The 22,250-nt window shown below is 44.2% G+C and overlaps 1 protein-coding gene across 1 annotated transcript in view; it reads left to right on the top strand.

Annotated features, from left to right (window-relative positions):
• The window catches only part of LOC149307869 (uncharacterized), a 56,782-nt gene that overhangs the window by 29,400 nt on the left and 5,132 nt on the right, over positions 1 to 22,250 (top strand). Inside the window, exons 8-9 of the mRNA XM_089534549.1 lie at positions 12,672 to 12,836; positions 13,638 to 13,830. Coding sequence (XP_089390675.1) covers positions 12,672 to 12,836; positions 13,638 to 13,830 — 358 coding nt within the window. The remainder of the gene's footprint in view (positions 1 to 12,671; positions 12,837 to 13,637; positions 13,831 to 22,250) is intronic.

Below are 22,250 nucleotides of genomic sequence, written 5' to 3'. Positions count from 1 at the left end.
GATTTTTATTTGTGGGAGCAAATATGATATCTATATAGATATCTAATGATATCCATATTGTTCTGATATGAAAAATGATTGATAACATCCCCCCTCATTTCTTGCGCTAATCTGCCCGAAATTTTAGTTTTTTCCTATTGGACAGTTTTAAATGTTGATGTTTAATCTCTCTTTATGGGGTCATCACTGTTTTTATGATTGGGGGAGGGTTGGAGTTTTGGGGGTTTTGAATTGTAATTTTTAATTGTTCGATGTTTTAATTATACTGTTGGAATCTGCTTTGATTCCTTGTGAAAAAGTGGAATACAAAAATTATTATTATTATTATTATTATTATTATTATTATTATTATTATTATTAAATGAAATCCACTTTGCCTCCCTCCCAGTAGCTAGGCTCTGAAACTCTTCTGTGTTATATTTATGACGCATATCCATTCTTAGAAGCAGCTTTTCCTAGCTTTGCTCCTTTTCAGATCCCAGAACCAAACCAGAATTTGTTAGCCCACAAACCTGAAGTCCCGACTTGGCAAAGGGAAGCCTTTCCGCATGGCTCTTTCTGGTAAACCGGCCTTCTGAGGCTTTGGACCAGTTCCCCAAATCGGTCCCCTTGGTGCACGTATGTGTGCCAGACATATACTAGGAGCAGTGACACAGAAATTACATAGTACGACAGACAATGGCCCCCAAATCCTCCTGCATGAATGCATTTTGAGCATGCAAGAGAGCCTGCTCCCCGTCCACATCTTTGCTCAGTTACTCATGCAAAATGTTGATATCAGAAATGCTGGGAAGTTTCATGCCGTGGCTGCAGAAGAGAAAAGGGAGCAAAAGCATATACTTTCTCCTTTTCTTCACCTGCAATTGCATCAGCTCAACCGTTGATAGTCTGGCAAGGATTGAGGTCAAGTGAGAGGAGACCCCATCCCTGGTCCTTCTCATTCCTGGGGATTGCTGGTCCTCCAAGGCTTAGAGGGGTCTGTTTCTGGAGCCAAAGAAAGATTTTGCTTCTCAGATTAGGAACTCGTTTTTCCTTTGCCAACGTTTCACAGATGCAAAGCAGGACACATGGGGCCAAGCAAGATCAGCGTGTGGTCAAGAAGGCAAAGGTTATGAATGAGAAAGAAGAGAGAGGCCAGGAGCGGCTGCAGCAGGTTGCTTTTGCCTCAGCTTCCTGGGATCAAGATCCTGCCCTCTCCTCTTCTCCCTGCAGAGTAAACTGAATGCAAACTGTCTTTGCATTTTGAATTCAGTTTGCAGCAGTTGCAGTAAGCAAAGACAAAAAAGGGGGGATGTGGGGGGAGGAGAGAGAAACTGGGACATTTCCAAAGCGGCTGGAAAAGTGGGATGAACTGAGACTGCCCCTGCCAAACTGGGACAGTTGGGGGGTCTCTGTGTGAGCATCTTGAAGTCACCTGTGGATTTAAGGTGCCCCCCCCATGGATTTATTTGGGTTTTCTTAGGCAAGGAACCCTCAGAGGTGGTTTTGCCAGGTCCTTCCTCTGAAATGTCACCTAAGGCAACTGGTGTTTGTTGGTGGTCTCCCATCCAAGTAATATCCAGTGCTTGACCCCACTTAGCTTCTGAGATCGGAAAGGAATCTGGTGCCAGTTTAGCGGATTTTGACCTCTTGTTTGTGTCTGCGCCTTCAAGTCATCTGTCAAGCTGTGAATTTTGTAGGCTTTTCTTAGCAAGGAGCCCTCAGAGATTATTTTTGCGCTCTGAAATAGAGCCTCTGGCGCCTGGGATTCCTGGGCGGTCTCCCATCCAAGGGCTAACCAGGGCTGACCTTGCTGATCTTCCTAGGTCGAATGGGGTCTGGCGTCTTTAGGAGATTTCGGAGGGTATGCGGTGCAAAAACAGTGATGAGAGAGAGGTCTCTGGCATCCCTCTTTGAAAAGGCCTTGCTCTGGGTTGCGGAAACCAAAGCCCCGTCTGTCCCCAGCCTTCGAAGAGGGAGATGCGGGAGGACAATGGCAGAATTAACCCAGATAATGATCCCTGCAGCTGGAGGCTCATTAACTATTGAGTACTTCTTCTTTCAGTGTGGATTAAGGGAAGAGGAAACCATCCGGAGGAAAGCAGGCGGAAAGAGAGAAAGAAAGAAAGAAAGAAAGAAAGAAAGGCAGGGTTGGGAAAGACGGTGATGCTCCGGGTGGGAAAGCCAGCACCAGCAACAAGGGCTGCGTCCGCACTGCAGAACTGATCCAGTTTGTCACCACTTTAACTGCCACGGTGCCATGTTGTGGGATGCTGCGATTTGTTGTTTGTTGTGGTGCCAGAGACAGAGAAGCTCGCAAAACTCCAGATCCATAGCACTGAGCTGTGGCAAGTAAGGCGACATCAGACTGGATTATTTCTGCAGTGCAGATGCAACCGAAAGGGGCTGAGTTTCTTTTGGACTGGGTTTACGGTCGCCATAGAGTCTCACTCCAGATCTAGAAAGAGCCAGTGTCATGTCATGGTTTGAGTGTTGGACACTGGGAGACCAGGGTTCGAATCTCCACTCAGCAATACTCTCTCGGCCTCAGAGGGAAGCAAACCTGGACAAACTGTACCAAATAAACTCCTTAGGGTCACCATAAAAGTCAGAAAGGACTTGGTGGCACAGAACAACAGCAACAACCAGATCTAGGAATATCATTGTGTCCTTGTTACCAAAAAACAAATTATAGAATTAGCTTGTTACAGATAACTATGCTATTCCTTGTTTGTAACATGTTTATTGCAAGTGCCGCGTTTTGTTTCCATGAACTTGGAAGTAGCATGTTAATAGTCTCATCAAAGGTAACTGTCTCAAAGGGCCTGCTACAAGATCCCTTTGCATAACGTTAAAAAGAAAGTAAATAGTGGGACCAATGTCTAGTAACAAGATATTTATTCCTTCTGTAACAAAGCCAGGCTGATATTGCTAGATCTGGAGTCAGATTTTATCCCTATTCCTATTATGTTTCTAATGCAACACACAGGTTGGAATCATGTTAATTTGTCTTAATTTATGTGTAAATTCCCCTCTGGAAGGAATTGGCCATTTTTGTCCAAAGAAAGGCATCTATATTCAGGTTGTGGCCGTACAGTTGGGCATGTGGTGCCTTTTGCGCATGTTTGCATTCATGTGCATTGTTGTGGGTTGAGGGTTGGTTTTGCAATGTTGCAGTTTAACAACAAGACAAGCACAATTATTGCATAACTCCAAAAATGGAGAGCTATATTCTGTTTCTTTCTAGTTACTTTTCCTGGATGTTAAAGGTTTTTTTAGAGATGCTTTTCCTGGACATTTAAGGTATTTTAAAGGTGCTTTTGGCAGACTTTTTCATGCTTTTCCTGGGCGTTTAAAATAGTGTTTTAGAGATGCTTTGCTAGACTTCTTCATGTTTTATGCCGTTCTCTCCTTAATCCTACACTCCTGCCTTTGAAAGAATAAGCTTCACCGTCAGCAAAGAAAGCTACTTATAGGAACTCTTGCTCACAAGATGCAAAAGGAGAATAAAAATCTCTGTATTGACTTGAAGGCACACAACACCAACAAATGCAGCCAGACACACCAAAATAGTGCAATGCAATATAACAGATTATTTACCTTGGGAAATAAGCATGTTTCCAAAGAGATGGATAGCAAAGGCAATAAAGTTTGCTCTGAGGCCTAGGAGTTTATCATTTGGGACAAATCCTGTGCAGAAACTAGATTTAAAGTAAAAACACGTGACACAAAACACAATTTCACATGACATTTGGTGTTAACCCGAATAGAAAGTAGAAAAAACCCGCAAATAAGGGTTGTTTTTCATACGACGTTTGTGTGAAAGAGAAATAACGTGAAAATAACCTGCTCCTTTTTGCATCTGGGAAATTCCAAAAGTAGAAAGGAGTGTTTTTTGTTGGCTTTCTGTTTGGGTTATTTTCGTGTTATTTCTCTTTCCACTAATGCCTCTGAAAAACAACCTGCATTTGTGGATGTTTAGCGGATTTTAAATCCCGTTTCTGCAGGGGATTTGCCTCCGTCTGATAAACTCCCATTTTATTGCAGTGGGCCAGGCAAAAAGTGAAAGAATCTCTTCCTGGCGCAACTGTATCCATAAAGGCACATGCAACTGCTGCGCACTGATGCTGATGGCGGTGTGTTATGTCCCTTAGATGGGGACACACAGAAGGATGTTTGTGAGATAGGTTTAGAGCCTTGTTGTTTAATAATTGTTTGTTGGGGCCAGAAACTATTGAACACCTCTCCTTCTCCGTTGCGTCTGGGTCTGGCTTCTCCTGCCTCAGCAGCTGGGTTTATGCAAAGCGCATTTGCATGGATGCTGCCAGAAAGAGTCCCACTTCTGCAAAGGCCATGGAAAGGTGTGAATGCAGACGCCTCCATTCCTGCTCCCTGCCGAATTTCTCATTTAGGAGATTGCAGGGCGGATGGAGTTACTGGCCGGCAGGATGCAGCGGCCGGTGTCCAGTTGCCCTGACACCCAAGTCAGCGCCATCACTGCAGAGAACACGCTGTCCCAAACCCTTGCGCCTGGCTTGCGCCTTCTTTGCATGGGGAAACTGGCCAGGAGAAAGGGAAGCCTTTCCCAACCTTGAGATCCTACCATCTTGTCCAGGAGATTTGGCTCCTCTGTGACACGATGTGGAAATCCTCAGCAATTTCATTGAGTATGCAAGGACAAAGAACATCTGTCCTTTGCTTCCCACTGTGAGAAAAATAATCTGTACTCTTCCCATATTCACACGTCTCAGTGTTTTCAGTCTGCTTCATTTTCTCCTACTTTCTCATTCCCTTTCACTTCTGTTTCTCCTTTCTCTTCCTTCCTTACTCTTTCTGACTCTCCTTCGCTTCATTGCTTCCAAACCTTTTGTTGATTTCTTTCCTTTTCTCCATCTCTTCTTTCCATCCCCACATGCAAAAGCTGAACTTTTGAGGAGCAATTTAAGGGTTTCAACCCTTTTGGATTGTTCCTCTAAAGTTCGGACTCAAAACTGGGCTGGATTCAGTCTGTTCCCCAGTTGCCCTCCTTGAAGACCTTTGCTTGGATTAAACCATCTGTTTGGATCAGAGGCGAAATCTTCATTCTCTGTGCAACTCAAGAGAGCATCCATTGCTAGCTGTCTTGGCCATATAGCAAACCCAGCAACATCAAAAACCCACCAAACAGTGATGCCTTTAGTGAGCCAACCAAAGTGCACAAAATACATGCTGCAAGCTTTTGTTGTTGTTTGAACATTTATTAAAATACATACAAGTTTTACAGACAAAGCACAAACACAAAAGTTATCACTCACCACATCGAAAAACATTTCTACTATACAAACAAAATCACTCATATAGTTATTGGTTAAAAGCATTTCTCAGCTTAACTTTGAATATTCGGAAGTTATTTCTTTACTCTTTCCGATCAAACATCTACTTTTTAACAAGTTTCCTTGTTAATCATCTATCCTATTTTGACTCAATAGCTAAAGAAAACATTTTTAATCTTATACATTTACTCTTGAGTCTTTATATAAAATAATCATTTTGTTTTAATAATGAATTTGACTAATTACACCAAGGAATTACGTTTCCAATCTTAATGTGTTATTCACCTTTTTAAAAATATCAGACCAATCTCTTTGAAATTGGTCCAGCGATTTGTCTCTCAACAAACACTGCAAGTTTTCGAAGCGTCACTGGCTTCTCCTTCATCGGGCAAAGTGTCAAAAGCCAAGCAAAGAGGGGTGAAAATGGAAGACACAAGCCTATGGCTGACGTCTTCAATTGCTTTCCCCCCTCCTGTATGGCTTTTAACACCTTGAGCTGACGAAGAAGCCAATGAAGCTTGGAAAGCTTGCCACTTGTATTTTGTGCGTTTTGGTCGGTCCAATAAATGGGTCACTGTGAAGCCGAAGGCTTTCCTGGCTGGCATCCATAGTTTTTGGGGGGTTTGGGGGGCTCTGGCCATGTTTTGGAAGAGTTTATTCCTGACATTTCGCCTTCATCTGTGGCTTTGGCGTCTCCAGAGAAATAAACTCTTCTAGAATATGGCCACATAACCTGAATCCCCCCCCCCCCCCAAAAAAAAAAATATAAACGAATCACTGTTGGGTGGACTTTTGATGCAATTGGATGCGCAGCTCAAGGTTTAGTTGGCTTTCTGAGCTGGCCTTCGGCCAGGGCCTTTCAAATTAGGTCTCCCTTTCCTTGTCTCTTTTTAAATGGGTATTTATTATTAAAAAGCATCATCATCATCATCATTATTATTATTATTATTATTATTATTATTATTATTATTATAGTTTATTTCTGTAGTGCTGTAAATGTACACAGGGCTGTACATATTGATCAAATCAATAAAAATAACAAAAATTAAAAAGCAATAGCGATCTTTTGCACATCCAAGTTCTCATAGTCTCCAAATGCTCTTATAAACGAATGGAAAAGGCTCCCCAGGTGAGGCGAGCGAATGGGTGGGATGGAGGATTGGCCCCCAGCCTTGCAACCTGCCTTCAATGCACCTGGCCCTTTTCATTCGGAGCTTACCTGGCACCCAGGTATGATCTTTACTTAGGGCTTGGTGGAGAGAGAAAGTGAGAGATGGCCCTGCCCTGGGATTGGCCGCTGGGCCGGAGTGATGTCACCGAAGGGGGTGCGGATAGGTTCAGGCGGGGCCCTGTAACCGGAGAAGGCGGGTCGAATGTCCCAGGTGTGCAGAGGGCAGGTGTCAGGTGACACTCAGCCTCCAGGCAGCTGGGCTTCAGGTGGACTGGGACTGGCGCTTCTCTGCACAGGTAAGGGATGGTTTTTAGATATATATGCGTGTGCCTTCGTGTCTGTGCATATGTATCCACGCATGCATTCCTGTATGTATTGCTACAGGTCAAAAACGGGGTTCCAAACATGCATTCCTTGTGTTACCTGGCAGCTCTCCTGCAAACCCCTTGCCGACACAGGAGAGCTGCCAGGTAACACAAGGGATGCATCTCCTACCAAGGCATGCATGCCTGGAACCCCATCTGTAGCAAATACATACACGAATGCATGTTTGTGTATGTATGTGGAATGGCTGTTGTGTATTTGTGGATGGCCACAAAAGGGACACAGCGTGCGTGTCTGGATGGTGTTTTTAAATGAATGTATTTTGAGTCCAGCTTTGCATCTTATCACTTGCAAAGGAGTTGTAGTTGCTTTGGGTCGAACCTGAGATGCATTTCTGCAAATGCCTCCAGCCACTTGTTGTGCAGAATGAAAGGAAAGAAAAAACTAGAGAACTGTGTGAGCTAAAAGGGTGAGCGGTCAAGTCTTTCAGGGCTTCAGCTTTGGTTGTTGTTGTTATTATTATTATTATTATTATTATTATGCTTTATTTATATAATGCACAGCGCTGTACATACAAACAATAAAATAGATAAGAGTAAACCTGCCCATTTGGTGGGTGTTTGTTTTTTTCTAAGGCTGAAATATAAGGCTGGGGTACATTGCAGTATTCTTGGGAAGGGGAGAAGGAATGCTTTCCTTGAAAGTTTAGAACTGTGTGCTTTTATTGTTAAGTAAAGTGTTCTTTGCAAAGCAATAGAAATGGATGTGGCAAGAAGAAGGGAGAGAAAAGGCTCCCCGAAACTCAGAGAAACCATCGTTTGGAAAGAAGGCCCTAATCCAGAAAGTGCTGGGTCCTCTGTTCTTTGTATGGATTGTATGAAAAGTGGCAGCGAAGATGAGGACCCAAGTTTGGAAATGTTACTTTTGAGGCTACAACTCCCAGAATCCCCAGCCCAGCATGGCCTATATTTCCCCCCAAGACGAGAACCATGAAAGCCCCTTCCTTTCACCAAGGCACCTTGACATGGTGAGCAAGACAGTAAAGTTCACCAGAGAAATGCAGCCGCATCCCTCCAATAATCAACAAGGAATATCTGTAGATCCTTTGTTTCCCTCTTTTTCTCATTTACTTGCCTTTGTTTCTGGAAGAGGCTAAACTGAAGGCAAAGCCAAAGGAGACCGGAGGGGCTAATATTGGCTTTTGGGTCAAGGCTGCAGTAAATCTACTTTGGGTTTTATGCTGGACTTGGAAGTGTCCAAAGTTTTGATCTTCGGCATCTCCTTGGGTTTCGTTTGTTTTCAGTGAAACTCGGCTTCACCGCAGCCCTGAAAGGGACTCACAATTTGGAGGATGCACCATTCTTATCTTGCCTTGCAAAGCTGCATAATATCTCCCTTCTCCAACCATAAATACGTCAGAGTCACCTTGATATATTTGCTGGGAACCGGAGCTGCAAAGATCTCCTTTCTGATTCTCTTGGGAATGAGTAACAAGGATTATTCTCGCCTGTTTTAAAGCAGAGTTTGGGTGGGAAGTAGCTTCCTTTGGGGGAACAAATACCAGCTTTTCTGGTTTGTGTGTGTGTACATCTTTGTATTTTATTTTACCTTTGACAGATCTCCGTATGAATTATTCCCTTCTTTACAAATATAACCACCATTTCGCCTTGATTCCACCTGTCCTCAGCCATTCATTCCCGAATCCATATACATCATAGTCAGTCATCACAAATATGATCCACGTTTCAAAGTGCTTTTGTCACTCAAAATACAGAAATGGTCAGAAATTCCAGAGAAATTGTGTTTTTAGATCCAGAACTGGCATGGATTGTGTAAATTTGGGGCCTCCAAAGCTCTCCAAATGTATCGTCTTTGATTTATTTTCCACTTGTTAGTCCAAACTTTATGCGCTAGCTTTCAGATAATGTTATGGATCTTTCTATCTCTGTCTCTAGCTTGGTATAGAAAGAAAGAACAGAAAGTAACTACTGGGTCCCTACTGCACAGAATCATAGAATCATAGAGTCATTGAGTTGGAAGAGACCCCAAGAAGGGCCATCCAGTCCAACCCCATCGTGCCATGCAGGAAATCTCAATCAGAGCATCCCCACTGACAGATGGCCATCCAGCCTCTGTCTAAAGACCTCTAAGCAAACTACACATCACTGGGTGTCTTAGGATGGATTTAGAGCACTTGATGCAGTGCCAAGCTGCAATTTTTCGTTGCTGGAGATGCACCCCGTGTTTATTGTAAAACTGTTTTAAATATTGGTTGGTTACTGAAGATCACAGCAGCCACTCTTTGAGGTTTTTTGAAGGAAAGAGAGCCATAAAACTAGAGGTATAGGATGTCCTGTCGATCTTCCTTTAGAGCCAGGAGGGCAAGGTGAACCGGCGTAAAAAGGGGGCCATTTTGAAGGGAATAATTCCTTTTGAGAATGCATAAGTTGGAAATGACTTGAAGTCATAGAGAAGTGGGGCAATCCTAGACCCCTGGGGCTGCATTTGGGCCACAAGGCTGGTGTTCTAGCCATCCGTCCTTCCAGACTCCATGGGCCAACCTTTGTATTTCAACGCCAGGAAGGGGGAGAAATGAATTGCTTCTCCTGGAAGCCCCAGGGAGCAGCCATTTCTCTTTTAAATAAGAGTGGAGCCACAAGGCACAATTGCAGCCATTCGGTACCACTTTAACTGTCGAAGGTATATCCCACAGAACCCTGCGATTTGTAACTGGGGAAAGTATTGAGGATCTTCTCTGGCTACAGCATTAGAGACATTCCCTCTGTCCAGCGTTGCAATGTCTCAAAATGCACACTTTCCTGGAGGAGGGAAGGGTCTCCATTGCCCCTCTGTGCAATGCGCTGCTTGTTTGTTTCTATACAGACTTCCTCCCTCCCTCCCTCCCATGCATGTGAGAGAGTCCAGTTGTGCACAGTGTCACCAATCGTCTGTGTGTGTGGTTTCCTGGCTGGGTGTGTGTTGTGCGGACAGAGCAAACTCCAAAGTTAAGGGAGAAGGTGGAGTGTGATAATGGAGAGCGGAATTTGGATCCAGTTCTGCAGGAAGAGGTGGCGGCAATGGAGGAGATGATGATGATGATGATGATGATGATGATGATGATGATGATGTTGTTGTTGATGTCATCTGCAGAATCAGAGAATCTTATGAGCTGGAGGGGACCCCCGGAATAACAGTGACTTGGGATCCAGAGGCATGTTCCCATTCAAGAGATGTGTAGCCAAGTGGCTCCGAATTGGAGAGGCCCAGAGTCAACTCATGTCTTTTCCAAGGAACTTGGCGCATGCATTTTCTCCTCTGCAGTAGTCCCACCTTGCAGGGGTATTGTGGGGATTACGGGAAGCACTTTGGAATACTGTTTTGCTTTTTGTTCTGTTATTTGAAATACAAATGGAATATCTCTGAGGGTGTGGGTTCTCCTTCGCCGGGGGATTTTAAGCAGAGGTTGGACCCACACTTGTGTTCAGGGGTGCCTTAGTTCTGGGTTTTCTGCACAGCAGAGGTCTGGGCTGGATAACCCTGTTTTAAATTTTATATATATATATATATATATATATAGAGAGAGAGAGAGAGAGAGAGAGAGAGAGAGCAATAACAGGAGATTAATTGTACTCATGAACAAGAGATAACTGATTCTATTTGTTTTCATTGCCGAAAGAAGGTAACGGCAGAATTAATTGTGAAGTATTTGCTCACATGAATCAATGATGAATTAATCAAGGGTTAATAAAATAGAAATGGAATTAAGACAGGTATATTGTAGGAAGGTCAGTAACTACTGTACTGCTTTGTCTCTCTGTGTTTAAACAGAGGCTAGATGTCTCCTTCTAAAGGTGCATCTCCACTGTAGAAATAATGCAGTTTGGCACCACTTGAACTGCCATGGCTCTGTCCTGTGAAAGCCTGGGATTTGTAGTTTAGTGAGGCACTAGAGGCAAAAGATTTTGTGAAATTGCAAATCCCAGGATCCTATCGGGCAGAGCGACATCAAGTGTCAAACTGCATTATTTCTACAGCGGAGATGCTTTAGCTCTTGATGGCTGCAACTGGCAGCAGAGGGTTGGAATAGACTATCTTTGGGGGCACTTCCAGTTTTAGGGTTGTATAATTGTGACTCTTGTTTTTGTTAAGCCCAATCCCACACATACTTCTTTTCCCATAATGGGAATAGCTATTGGTTTACATTGGCAAAATAGCCAGCTTCTGAGCTCCATGGAGCACTGCTTCAGCCAGGAGGAGTTTTTAATATGGAGAGCAAGGGGAATGGTCTGGACTCCCTAAATCCAGGGCTGAGAAACGCCAGGCTTGGCATTAAAATGCGGGTGTCTGCCTTTGTGCGCACACACACAACTCACACACAGCCATTCATTGCAAAAGGACGCCTTTGTTATTTAAGAAGTGGGGATGGAGAGCTGTGGGACAGATAGAACTGGGCTGCTGGGGTTTTTGCAAAGGGATAAGCTGTCCATGATAATCCTCCAGGCCTCTGTTTCTGAATTTAAATCTGGAGGTTTGGAGGATGCAAAAACAAGGCAAAGAGGGAGGGAAAGTTCAGTTTGCTCCTTCTGAAAGAGGAGGATCTGGGACCTGTAGTCCAGAAAGTAATATTTCCAAGCTCTTGCTGCACTTCTTTTCCATGCAAGGGCACCAGGACGGACCTTAGGGTTGCCATAAATTGGAAACACATTGATGGCGCACAGTGACAATAAGTCCCAGAACCCAACAGCCAATAAGTCAAAGAAGTAATATTTGCAATCCCTGGAGAAGAGAATTGAGGTCTAAATGGAACAAAATGGAGGGGTATATATATTTCCCATATGGGGTATATGGACTTTCTGATGCTTGCCTGTCTAGCTTTCATTCTATATGATGCAATCTCAGGGCAAGATACAGTAAAGGCACTTTGACCAATTTTAATAGAATAGGATAGAAGTCATTTAAAGTTTAAAGAAAAACTAACGAATACCAGTTAAAACAGCCTGAAAACCATTAAAAACCATCAGTGATAAAAACCAGTTAGGCTCCAAAGCAGCAGCAGCAGCAGGAGCAGCAGCAGCAAAATAATAATAATAGTAATAGTAATAATAATAATAATAATAATAATAATGCATTCCAAATGTAAAAGGGAATATATTCCAATGTTATTCCTTGGGCTTCTCCAAGCAAAATAAGGTGAAGGAGGGTTGTTGTTGTTCTTATACTCCTTCAAATTATTTTTGCTTGCAGAATCCCAAGGAATAACATTCGGATGCATTTCTTAACCAGATGGGTTCCAAAGGTTATAAATCATCATCCTCATCACCACCATCATCATTGTTGTCATCATCATCGTATCTTTATTTTTTGCCTAGAGAATCACAAGTAATAACATTGGAATACATTTGGAGTCAATGTAACGTAGGCGTTTATCACATTGGGGCAAATTTCAATATTAAAGAGAGATTAAAGCACATTTAATGCATCCTGCAAACAAAGTGAAAATGGCAAGTAATTGCACAAATGCTTATCACACGCAGTTGCGCAAATAAAGCGATATCAGAAATGTATTGTTGCTAAAACCCCAAAAGTAAAAAGATGAATGTTAATGCTTCTTTGTGACCACTTAAATTAAATGGTGGGTTTTGCGTGATGGCACATAAAATTGTTTTGCGTAATTACATGATTTTTCTGGGATATTCATGGGATAAACTCCCAATCTCCTTTGTGTGATAGGCCCTTAAGGAACCTTGGAGCTGGGTGAACCAGTTGCTTTCCTTGAGCCTCAGTGTGCCTCTCTGTGAAATGGGTTGAAGGGCACTGCAAAATGGCGAGATTTTCATGGCTCCGTCGTCTGGTAGTAAAACTGCTCTGGCGTCTTGGTCTTTCAGCTCACCTCGCTTGAGAGCAGCCCTGAACTGCGCCGCGTCGACTCCAGCCGGAAATCGAGAAGCTTCAACAAGCAGCCCAGCACCGGGGATTACTACAAACACCTGGGTAGTGGAAACGCCGGAGATCAGGCCGGGAACAACCCCGCAATGGCGCACAGCGAGGAGGTGAGCTACTAGGGAACACTGCCCTCCTTCCTTCTGGCCTGGTTCCTTTGCTAAACATCTCCTCCTGGCCCTTTGGCAGGCCTTCCCACAGCATCTGCCCTCCACCATTCAGATCTGGTTGGACTCCAACTCCCATCGTTCCTCAGCATTGGCTGTGTTGACTGGGAGCTCTGGAGGAATGCATGGTCCCCAATGAAGGAAACTGGCCTCGGTTGCACATGCAAGTGCATGGATTATATGTGTCTGAGACCAATTTTTAAACTGTTACATCTCATCATTAGGAGGAACTTCGTTAAAGTAAGGTCTGCTTGACAGTGGAAGAGGCTCCCTTGGAAAATGGTGGATTCTCCCTCTTTGGAGGTCTTTGGAGGTCTCCATCCCACTCCATCCCACTCCCTCTTTGGAGGTCTTTAAACAGAGGCTGGATGGCCTTCTGTCAATGGGGATGCTTTGACGGAGAGTTCCTGCAAGAAACCCTTGGGGTATCTTCCAATTCTATGGTCCTGTGATTCTATGATTCTAGTGAGTTGCTTTTAAATTACCATCTTAGTAGAAAAGGGTAATTCTTTGCTTTTAACCCTGAGTGCTAGATGGAGTTTTCTAGGTTTCATTATCCTTTCTAGGAAAGCTGTTTCTTCAAACTGAAACTGCTGTGACACACTGGCTCTTTATTCCTGTTGGTGCATCTCCTGTTTAGTAAATGCCAGACCTATGGGGTATTGAAATAGACCGGGCACTTGGTGGGGTTGGCATTACAGCATTTTAGATTAATTCCTCTGCGCCTGTCTCTCTTCTTCCAAGGCATCCCTTCCATCCAATGACAGCGTGCAAAATGGGAGCCCAGCGGAGAACCCTCCTTCTGGGGAGATGCCTCCTCCTCCTCCGCCGCCGCCTCTTCCGGAGGGGGCCTGCTCCCCACCGCCCCCCCCTCCGCTGCCGGCAGAGCATCACCCATCATCCACCAGCCAGCGCCGGTCCTCATCCTCCACCGGAAGTAAGTCTCGGGGCTTCTCAGGGCAAAGAGGGTGGCGCCCACACTGCTTCCTTAAACTGGTTTCACAACTGTTTCCTCACTGAATGGGTTGCAGAGATGAAGTCACCCATGTGCATTTTGCTTTGCGCATTGAGGAGATGCACCTGGATGCATGCAGCATCACAAGTTGCTCCCTGCCACACAACTCCTGCGCAACGCCATTGCCTGAAGGTGGAATTTCCGCTCCCATAGTTTTTTTTATTTTCCCCCTTTTTTATATAAATTTAATTTTTAAACAAAACATCATGTAGAACAACAACTGTTCTCTTGTCTTTAACAATTCTAACGTTTTAAGTCTGTTCCTCCCCAAGATCCATAATTGACTCTATACCACATATTCTAATAAATTCAACCTATAATCCCCTTCATCCCTAATAGATGCTGCTAAAAGCCTGGGTTTCATTTTAAATGGTACCATCAGGGCCTCAAAACTATCTGTTGGCTTTGCTTTCCCCTGGCTCTTGTATTATTATTATTATTATTATTATTATTATTATTATTATGAACTCAGGCTTGCTAGAGAGGTTAAGAACAACAAAAAGGCCTTTTATGGATATGTCCGCAGCAAAAGGAAGAAGAAGGAAAGGGTAGGGCCACTGCGTGGAGAAGATGGCAAAATGCTAACAGAAGACAGAGAAAAGGCTGAGTTACTCAACACCTTCTTTGCCTCCGTCTACTCAGAAAAGGCAAAGGGGCTCAACCTGAGGATAATGGAGCAGAGGACAGAATAGGGAAATTTCAGCACAGAATAAGTAAAGAGATAGTAGAGGAATACCTTGTTAATCTCAATGAATTTAAGTCTCCAGGACCAGATGAACTACATCCAAGGGTACTAAAAGAACTGGCAAATGTAATATCGGAGCCATTGGCAATAATAGTCTTTGAAAACTCCTGGAGAAGAGGAGAAATCCCAGCAGAATGGAGGAGGGCAAATGTTGTCCCCATCTTCAAAAAGGGGGAAAAGAGGATCCCAACAATGATCCTCCAGTTAGTCTGAGATCAATCCCAGGAAAGATTCTGGATCAGATCATTAAACAGAGAGTCTGTGAACATCTAGAAGGCAATGCCATCATCACAAAAAGTCAACATGGGTTTCAGAGAAAGAAGTCATGCCAGACAAATCTGGTCTCTTTCTTTGATAAAATGACCATCTTGGTAGATGAAGGGAATGCTGTGGATGTAGTAGATCTTGATTTCAGTAAGGCCTTTGACAAGGTTTCCCATGACATTCTTGCAAACAAGCTTGTAAAATGTGGGTTAGACAAGGCAAATGTTACATGGATTTGTAAATGGTTGACTGGCCGAACCCAAAGGATGGTCAGCCATGGCTCCTTTTCATCCTGGAGAGAAGTGACCAGTGGGGTGTCCATTGGGGCTCTGTCCTGGGCCCAGGGCTATTCAACATCTTTTTCAAAGACTTGGATGACAGAATTGGGAGCATTCTTATCAAATTTGCAGATGAGACCAAATTAGGAGGAATAGCTAATACTCCAGAGGACAGGATCAAAATTCAAAATGACCTGAATAGACTAGAAAGCTGGGCCAAAGCTAACAAAATGAATTTCAACACGGAGAAATGTAAGGTACTGCACTTAGGGCATAAAAATGAAATGCACAGATATAGGATTATGGGGGACACCTGGCTGAATGAAACTACGTCTGAAAGGCATCTGGGAGTCCAAGTAGACCACAAGCTGAACATGAGTCAACAGTGTGATGCGGCAGCTAAAAAGGCCAATGCGATTTTAGGCTGCATCAATGAAAGTATAGTGTCTGGATCAAGGGAAATAATAGTGCCATTATATTCTGCTCTGGTCAGGCCCCACCTGGAATACTGTGTCCAGTTCTGGGCGCCACAATTCAAAAAGGACATTGAGAAACTGGAGCCATGTGTCCAAAGGAGGAAAACTAAAATGGTGAAGGGTCTGGAAACCATGAAGCCCTGTGAGGAAAGACTCAAGGAGCTGGGTATGTTTAGCCTGGAGAAGATAAGGTTAAGAGGTGATATGATGATAGCCCTGTTTAAATATTTGAAAGGATGTCATATTGAGGAGGGAGCAAGCTTGTTTTCTGCTGCTCCAGAGAACAGGACCCAAAACAATGGATGCAAGCTCCAGGGAAAGAGATTCCAGCTCAACATCAGGAGGAACTTCCTGACAATAAGGGCTGTCCGACAGAGGAACACACTCTTTCCTCGGAGTGTAGTGCGTCTCCTTCCTTGGAGGTCTTCAAATGGAGGCTGGATGGCCATCTATTGGGGATGCTTTGATTGGATTTCCTGCATGGCAGAATGGGCTTGGAGTGGATGGCCCTTGGGGTCTCTTCCAACTCTATGATTCTATGATGATGATGATGATGATGATGATGATGATGATGATGATTAAAAAGAAAGACTGTATACATAAAATAGAACACATTACATAGACAGGCAGAACATATCTATTCTAAACACTATTCTTCACTAATCCAAAATCTAATAAAACATACATAAAAAGACTTCGTTTCCTTTACTGTGAACATAGGTTTTGAAAAAACAAAAACTTGTTCAACGTTAAGTGGTTTTTCTGATACCCGTATTAGTCTCATCTTCTGTGGGTCATACTTTAGGGCCCAATGTTTCCATCCAGACTTTCTGTCCTGTTTCTTTTTAGCCTCTCTCATTTTATTTCAAATTTGTCAAGTGCGATCCTTTTCTATTCCTTTTCATAGCTCCCACCATATTACACAATCCTAGACATTTTGCAGCTTTTAAACTTTGAGTTCAAAAGATAAACATCTTTCCCTACAACAGTCATAAAACCTTAAAGCATTTTAAATTTTTTTACTGTACTAGAGCTATTATACTTTTCTTCCCTGCTTCTATGAGAGATATTCTGCAACCAGAGACCAGTCTTTTCCATATTTGTTTACGGTTTCGTCCTTCATCCATCTGGCTAAAATCACATTTGCTGGACCCCTCTTGTGCCTTTAGGGGTCCAGTTTCCAAATGGTACCATCGGGGCCTGAAAACTATCTCTTGGCTTTGCTTTGCACTCCAATTGTTTTCCAGCCTTCCTTTCCGTGTCTCTTCCCCATGTTTCAAAGTCCGCCAGATCCAGCGCTGAGTACTGACATGTGGAAGCAGAACTGCTGCTGAAATGACAGGGGAAAGTCCAGGGAAAGGAGGGGGATATTTCTCTATTCTGGTCTAAATCCTGCCTTCGGTTGTATAGAACCAAGTGTGGACACACTGCAAAGGATGCATGGCAGGTTGAGTTGCAGAAGGGGTTCGTTTTTGTTGGTGGCAATAATAATGATGTGTTTATTTATTTATTAATATAGAGTGCGAGAAACCCTTTGCCCCTCTTTCCCTTTGATCCAGTGACCTCTGATCCTGGGTCCAGCTCTGCCCTTTCTCCCTGCTTGGCTTGGATAAGGCAAACAGACAGGTTCCTGCCCTCCTCCGGAGCCTGCATTTTACTTTTCCTGATCTCCGTCATGGCAGCCATGCCAGTGCGCACCGGCTGATCTTCCCATCTTCTTTGACCTTATTGCAGGAGAGGAGTTCTCCATTCGGAAGCCATGATGCGTAAGTCCAGTGGGGTCATTTTGCCAGATTTGTTTGTGTATAGACACATAAGGGATGTCTGGTATTCCACATCAGCTACTTAGTCTGCATCCATACTTGCAGAAATAATCCACCCAGGTTTGCTGTTGCCAACTCCAGAGGCTGAGAGATTGTGACTTGTCCATGGTCACCCAATGGGTTTCCATGGCCTGACTTGGTCTCCAGCATTGTATTGCAATGCATCAAGTTGGCTCTCTTTTCCCTCTTGTTCATTTGCAAAGGGACCCCAATGCTCATATAGTCTAACCCTTCCACAGCTAAATCATCCCCAAGAGATGAGTATTCACCCTGTATTTAAAACCTTCCAAGGTGCTAATTCTGATCAGATCTACTCTGCAACAACCTGCACTCCCTTTCGTTCTTGCAAAGTAACCCTGGAAGCTCTAGTTCTGTCACCAGTCTCTGGTTCCCAGTCTTGTCCCTATCTGTCCTCGGCTCTTAAATACATTAGCGTCTGTTTCCTTTCGCAAAAGGCTTTGGGGGCCTGAAATATTGATGGGATCTTAATCTTCCGCCTTTTGTGCCGGGTGGTTACCTGTCACCCCACCCAGTGCTAAGCCTGCATTATTTAGTGACAAGGGAGGGATTGGGACTCTAGAAACCGGCCTGGTTTGTAACATGGGAATGGCAACATGGTGGCTCTGCACATTTCATCTGCAAATGTGCAAACGGAGGTCCAATCTGTCCCCTTCTCTCCTGGCTTGAAATTCAGGGGACTTGATGTGGGTGTTTTAGACAAAATGCAAGCTGTATGGTTCTTGTTCTGGTTTCTAAATACACTGTTAGTGACTGAGGTCCTATATCAATGAGGCAAAGCGTATCAGAGGAGGTTTGCCATTGAGGCTGAGAGAGTGTGACTCAACCAAGGTCACTCTGTGGGTTTCATTGCTGAGCTGGGAATTGAACTCTGGTCCAACACTCAAACCTCTAGGCCATGCTGGCTCTTGAGGATGTCAGTCTGTGCCTTTATTCCTCCCATCTGCCAACTTGCCAACTCTGAGTTCCTTCTTGCAAAATGCACCACCAAGATGGGGTTTTTGCTCTGCCCACTGGTCCTGGCTGTCTCTCTGTTCCCCCCAGAAGCTCCCTGTGGCTGAGGGTCATTCCTCCAGGAAACATAATTAGAAAAATCCCCCCAGACCCCCGCTTGCCTTTGCCAATCCGTCCCCCTCCCCGTCCCAGGTTTCCTGCCTGCCTCCCTGCTTAGCTCATGCACAGTGTGCCTTTTGTTTATGCTCATATGCTCAGCATTAGCCGGACACGTGAACGTCCGTCAAGCCTTTGGGCTCGGGCGGCTTATTAGGCTCCTAGCTTGGCAGGCATTCAACACGTTGCGCTTATTAGCCCTGGATCCCGGGGGATTTGGGGTCTCAAGCCAGCTGCTTAGGAGCATGTGGGTCTCCCAGAGTGGGCCATTCGCACCCGCCAGCTTTTGTCCTTGGGCTTCTTCCTCCGAGACTCCTGCCTTGGTGAGGCCAGGAGGGTGAGAACCAGGCCATTGTGCCGTGAGTGCCATTCCCTTCCATACACAACCCGGGCATGGCTTGCTAGGGGCCTGTCACCTCCGATCTGCATGGCCCAGGAGGATGGATGGTGTCTGCACGGAGAGCCAGAGAGTTGTCCTCCGGTCCTGGCTGCTCAGGAGCATTGGGGCTGTGCACTCCGGGCCACGCTGAAGCACGCCACAGCGCAAGGCAAGTATCTCACCTGTGGCCGGCAAAGTCCCTAAGTGGTTCATTGCTCCGCGGTAGCATCTTTAGCAGCGTAATCCCTTCTCCCCTGCAATGCAAGGTCAGGAGAAGTCTCCGGCTAGGAATTCGGAGGGAGAGAAGGTGGGCTTCATACCAAGGGGGCTGGTGCGGGGTTTGGAGAGGCCGGGGTGCTTTTGGGCACCACCAGAGTCTGCCCGAAATGGGATCTCCGTGACCCCAGGTGAACTCTGTGCCTCTCAAAAGTGGGGAGGAGTGCTCTCTCACCTGGCTAACTCTCATATCCCTGACCTCCTCCTGGCACCTGTCTTTATCCCTTCTTAACCTCTACCTGCCTGTTTGCTCACACCTGAGTGCCAAGCATTCTGGTGTGTCAGGAAGAGGTGAGAGCAAGAGAGTGATGCAGAGGAGATGTTGGCATGGGCTGCCAAGGAGACGCTCCTGAAAGGTCTGTGAGGGAAGCCTGGTTTTAGTTTGGAGGCCCAGGACACACTGAGACCCTCATCTGGGCTCTGGCTTGGCCCTTTCCCATGTGAGTGTTGCCGTCTTCCTCTGCCCTCCACCATTGCAGAGGGCTGTGGGTGCCCTGATGGGCTTTGGCTTTGCGGCCGTGAGAAGCGGGCTTTATTTCTCCCATGCTGGGAGACCTGTGCCAGGAAGATCTTCTGGGGAGATCCGTCTGGGACCAGGCGCTCCTTGCTTGCTCCCTGCCAACTTCAACACTGGCATTGAGATCAGATCCCTGCTGGACTTAATGGGTTTCCAGCTTCCACCAGGATGGGATGACTGTACTGGCACAGCTGACAGACCGCATGAAGAGATAATCGCCTCCACGTTTCGCGGTTCCATTTGTGTCTCTTTCGGGAAGTTCCTTACTTGGTTGCTTTGCTTTTTATGGATCTAGTGGTTTGGGACAGGGGCAAGATCTTTTGGGCAGCTTGAGGGCACATCGTCCTGGGAGAAAACATCGTTCCACCCCAGATTCACTGTGTGCCACAGGAAAGTGGTGTGAAATTATTGAAATTTCTGTGGTGGATTGGTGGGGACTTCCATGGGTACTGCAACAGTTGTTGCAAAGCGTTGCCTATGATGGTGAAGGTTTGCTAATGGAAAGTCAGGGATGGACATGCCAGGGATTCCCGCCTCCGTCCCCTAATCTGAAGCCCTGCTTTCTTTTTTATTCCATGTGCGGGGTGCTTTATAGTCCCCACTAGATTTCTATGTGCAGGACATTTTATGAGCCGTGTCCAGTTTTCCTCTTCTCACTTTTCTTTGCAAGTTAATTTTATTTTTTCCCCTATGTTAACTAATATTTGTTACGTTTTCAAATAAACAGATTTGTAATATTAATATTCCAACATTCTTAACATTTTTCACATTACACCTTCTTTCAGCTTAATTTCACAATCCGTTTGGAGGTTTCTCTTCTTCCTATTATATCTTTTTATCAAAGAAATTTACAACTTGTCAAATAATACAGACGTATTTCCCACTCATCTTAAAGACCCAGGTTCAAAATATTTTATAACTTACATACAATTGTTCTATCACAAAGCTTACTCTTTGCTTCTGCTATTATATATTCTATAAAATACTTATCTATTTTTCTCTTCTTCATTCATTATTTACAAAATGTTGATGGTTCTGATTATTCTTAAAAGACACTTGAGAGTAAAAAGCATGCTTTGAGTAATTTCCAAGAGGGTTTTTCCTTTAATTTTGTGCCATTCTTATATGAATCTTAAGATCTCTTTCCCCCAAACACAAAAGATATATGCAAACACCAGCTAACACGATGAGCTTTTTTAATTTAAACTTTGTTGTTATTCTTGTTTTGTGCCTCCAAGTTGTTTCCAACTTAACAGCAGTCCTAAACCAACCTTCTCACTGGTTTTCCTTGGCCAAATTTGTTCAGAGGAGTTTGCCCCATTGCCTTCCTTTGAGGCGGTCGCTTTTGACACCAAATTCTTTTCTAAAACACTGTGACGTATTGTATTAGTTTAAATTGTATGGTTTTAATTGCTTTTACCTTTTTTAACTGTACTGTTTTAAACAATTAATAATAATAATAATAATAAAAATTTATGTATGTTTCTTCGCCTCTCCCAGTGGATCGAAGCAGGGTTACAGACTAAATAACAGCACAAGTGTTTACATCAAAATGCAGTTAAAAGCAGCTAAAAACAATAACATATCCAACATCAGACAATAACAGTAGCATCAACAAGCAAGGCAGGGATCATACACAGACAGGGCATTTCATGCATATCAGGGGGGTCTTCATATCAGGGGGGTCTTCATATCAGGGGGACTTCATATTAGGGGGGTCTTCATATCAGGGGGGTATGCTCGGCTAAAAAGCTAGGTTTTAACTGCTTTTCTAAATGTCTCTAGTGAGGTTGCCGAGTGGATCTCCTCAAGGAGACTGTTCCAGATTCTCGGAGCCGTTGTTGAAAATGCTCTTTGCGAAGTAGCAACATACGTAGAGGTTGCTATTTCCAATAGGTTCTTACCCGATGTTCTAAGAGTGCGGGGCAGATTATATAGGGAGATGCGTTCCCATAAGTAACTTGGGCCCAAACCATGTAGGGCTTTATAGGTCATAACCAACACCTTGTCCTGTGCCCGGAAGCAAATAGGGAGCCAGTGAAGATCTTTTAAGAGAGGTGTAATATGGTCGAACCTTGATGAGCCGGTGACCAATCTGGCTGCCATATTTTGCACTAACTGAAGCTTCCAAACTTGGTACAAGGGTAGCCCCATGTAAAGCGCATTACAGAAATCTAGGCGAGAGGTTACCAGGGCATGTACCACCGCTTCAAGGTCCCTTCGGTCTGCTTTAATATTGTTTATGAGTTATGTGTTGATTATATAATGTGCTATGTATTTTTATTCCTTTTATTGTAACCCACCTCAATCCGTAGGGAGAGGTGGGATAATAATAATAATAATAATAATAATAATAATAATAATAATAATAATAAGTTTTAATTCCACTTGTCACTTTTGTAAGTTTTTAAATTGTACTGTGCTTTTGAGTTCTACTTTTGGGGGGAAAGCAGGAT

This window comes from Sceloporus occidentalis, unplaced genomic scaffold (assembly GCF_023333645.1).
Source record: "Sceloporus occidentalis isolate IW3139 unplaced genomic scaffold, rSceOcc1.0.p SCAF_8, whole genome shotgun sequence".
NCBI lineage: Eukaryota > Metazoa > Chordata > Lepidosauria > Squamata > Phrynosomatidae > Sceloporus > Sceloporus occidentalis.
Note: the sequence above shows the minus strand (reverse complement) of the source record. Positions and strands in the feature narration are given on the sequence as shown.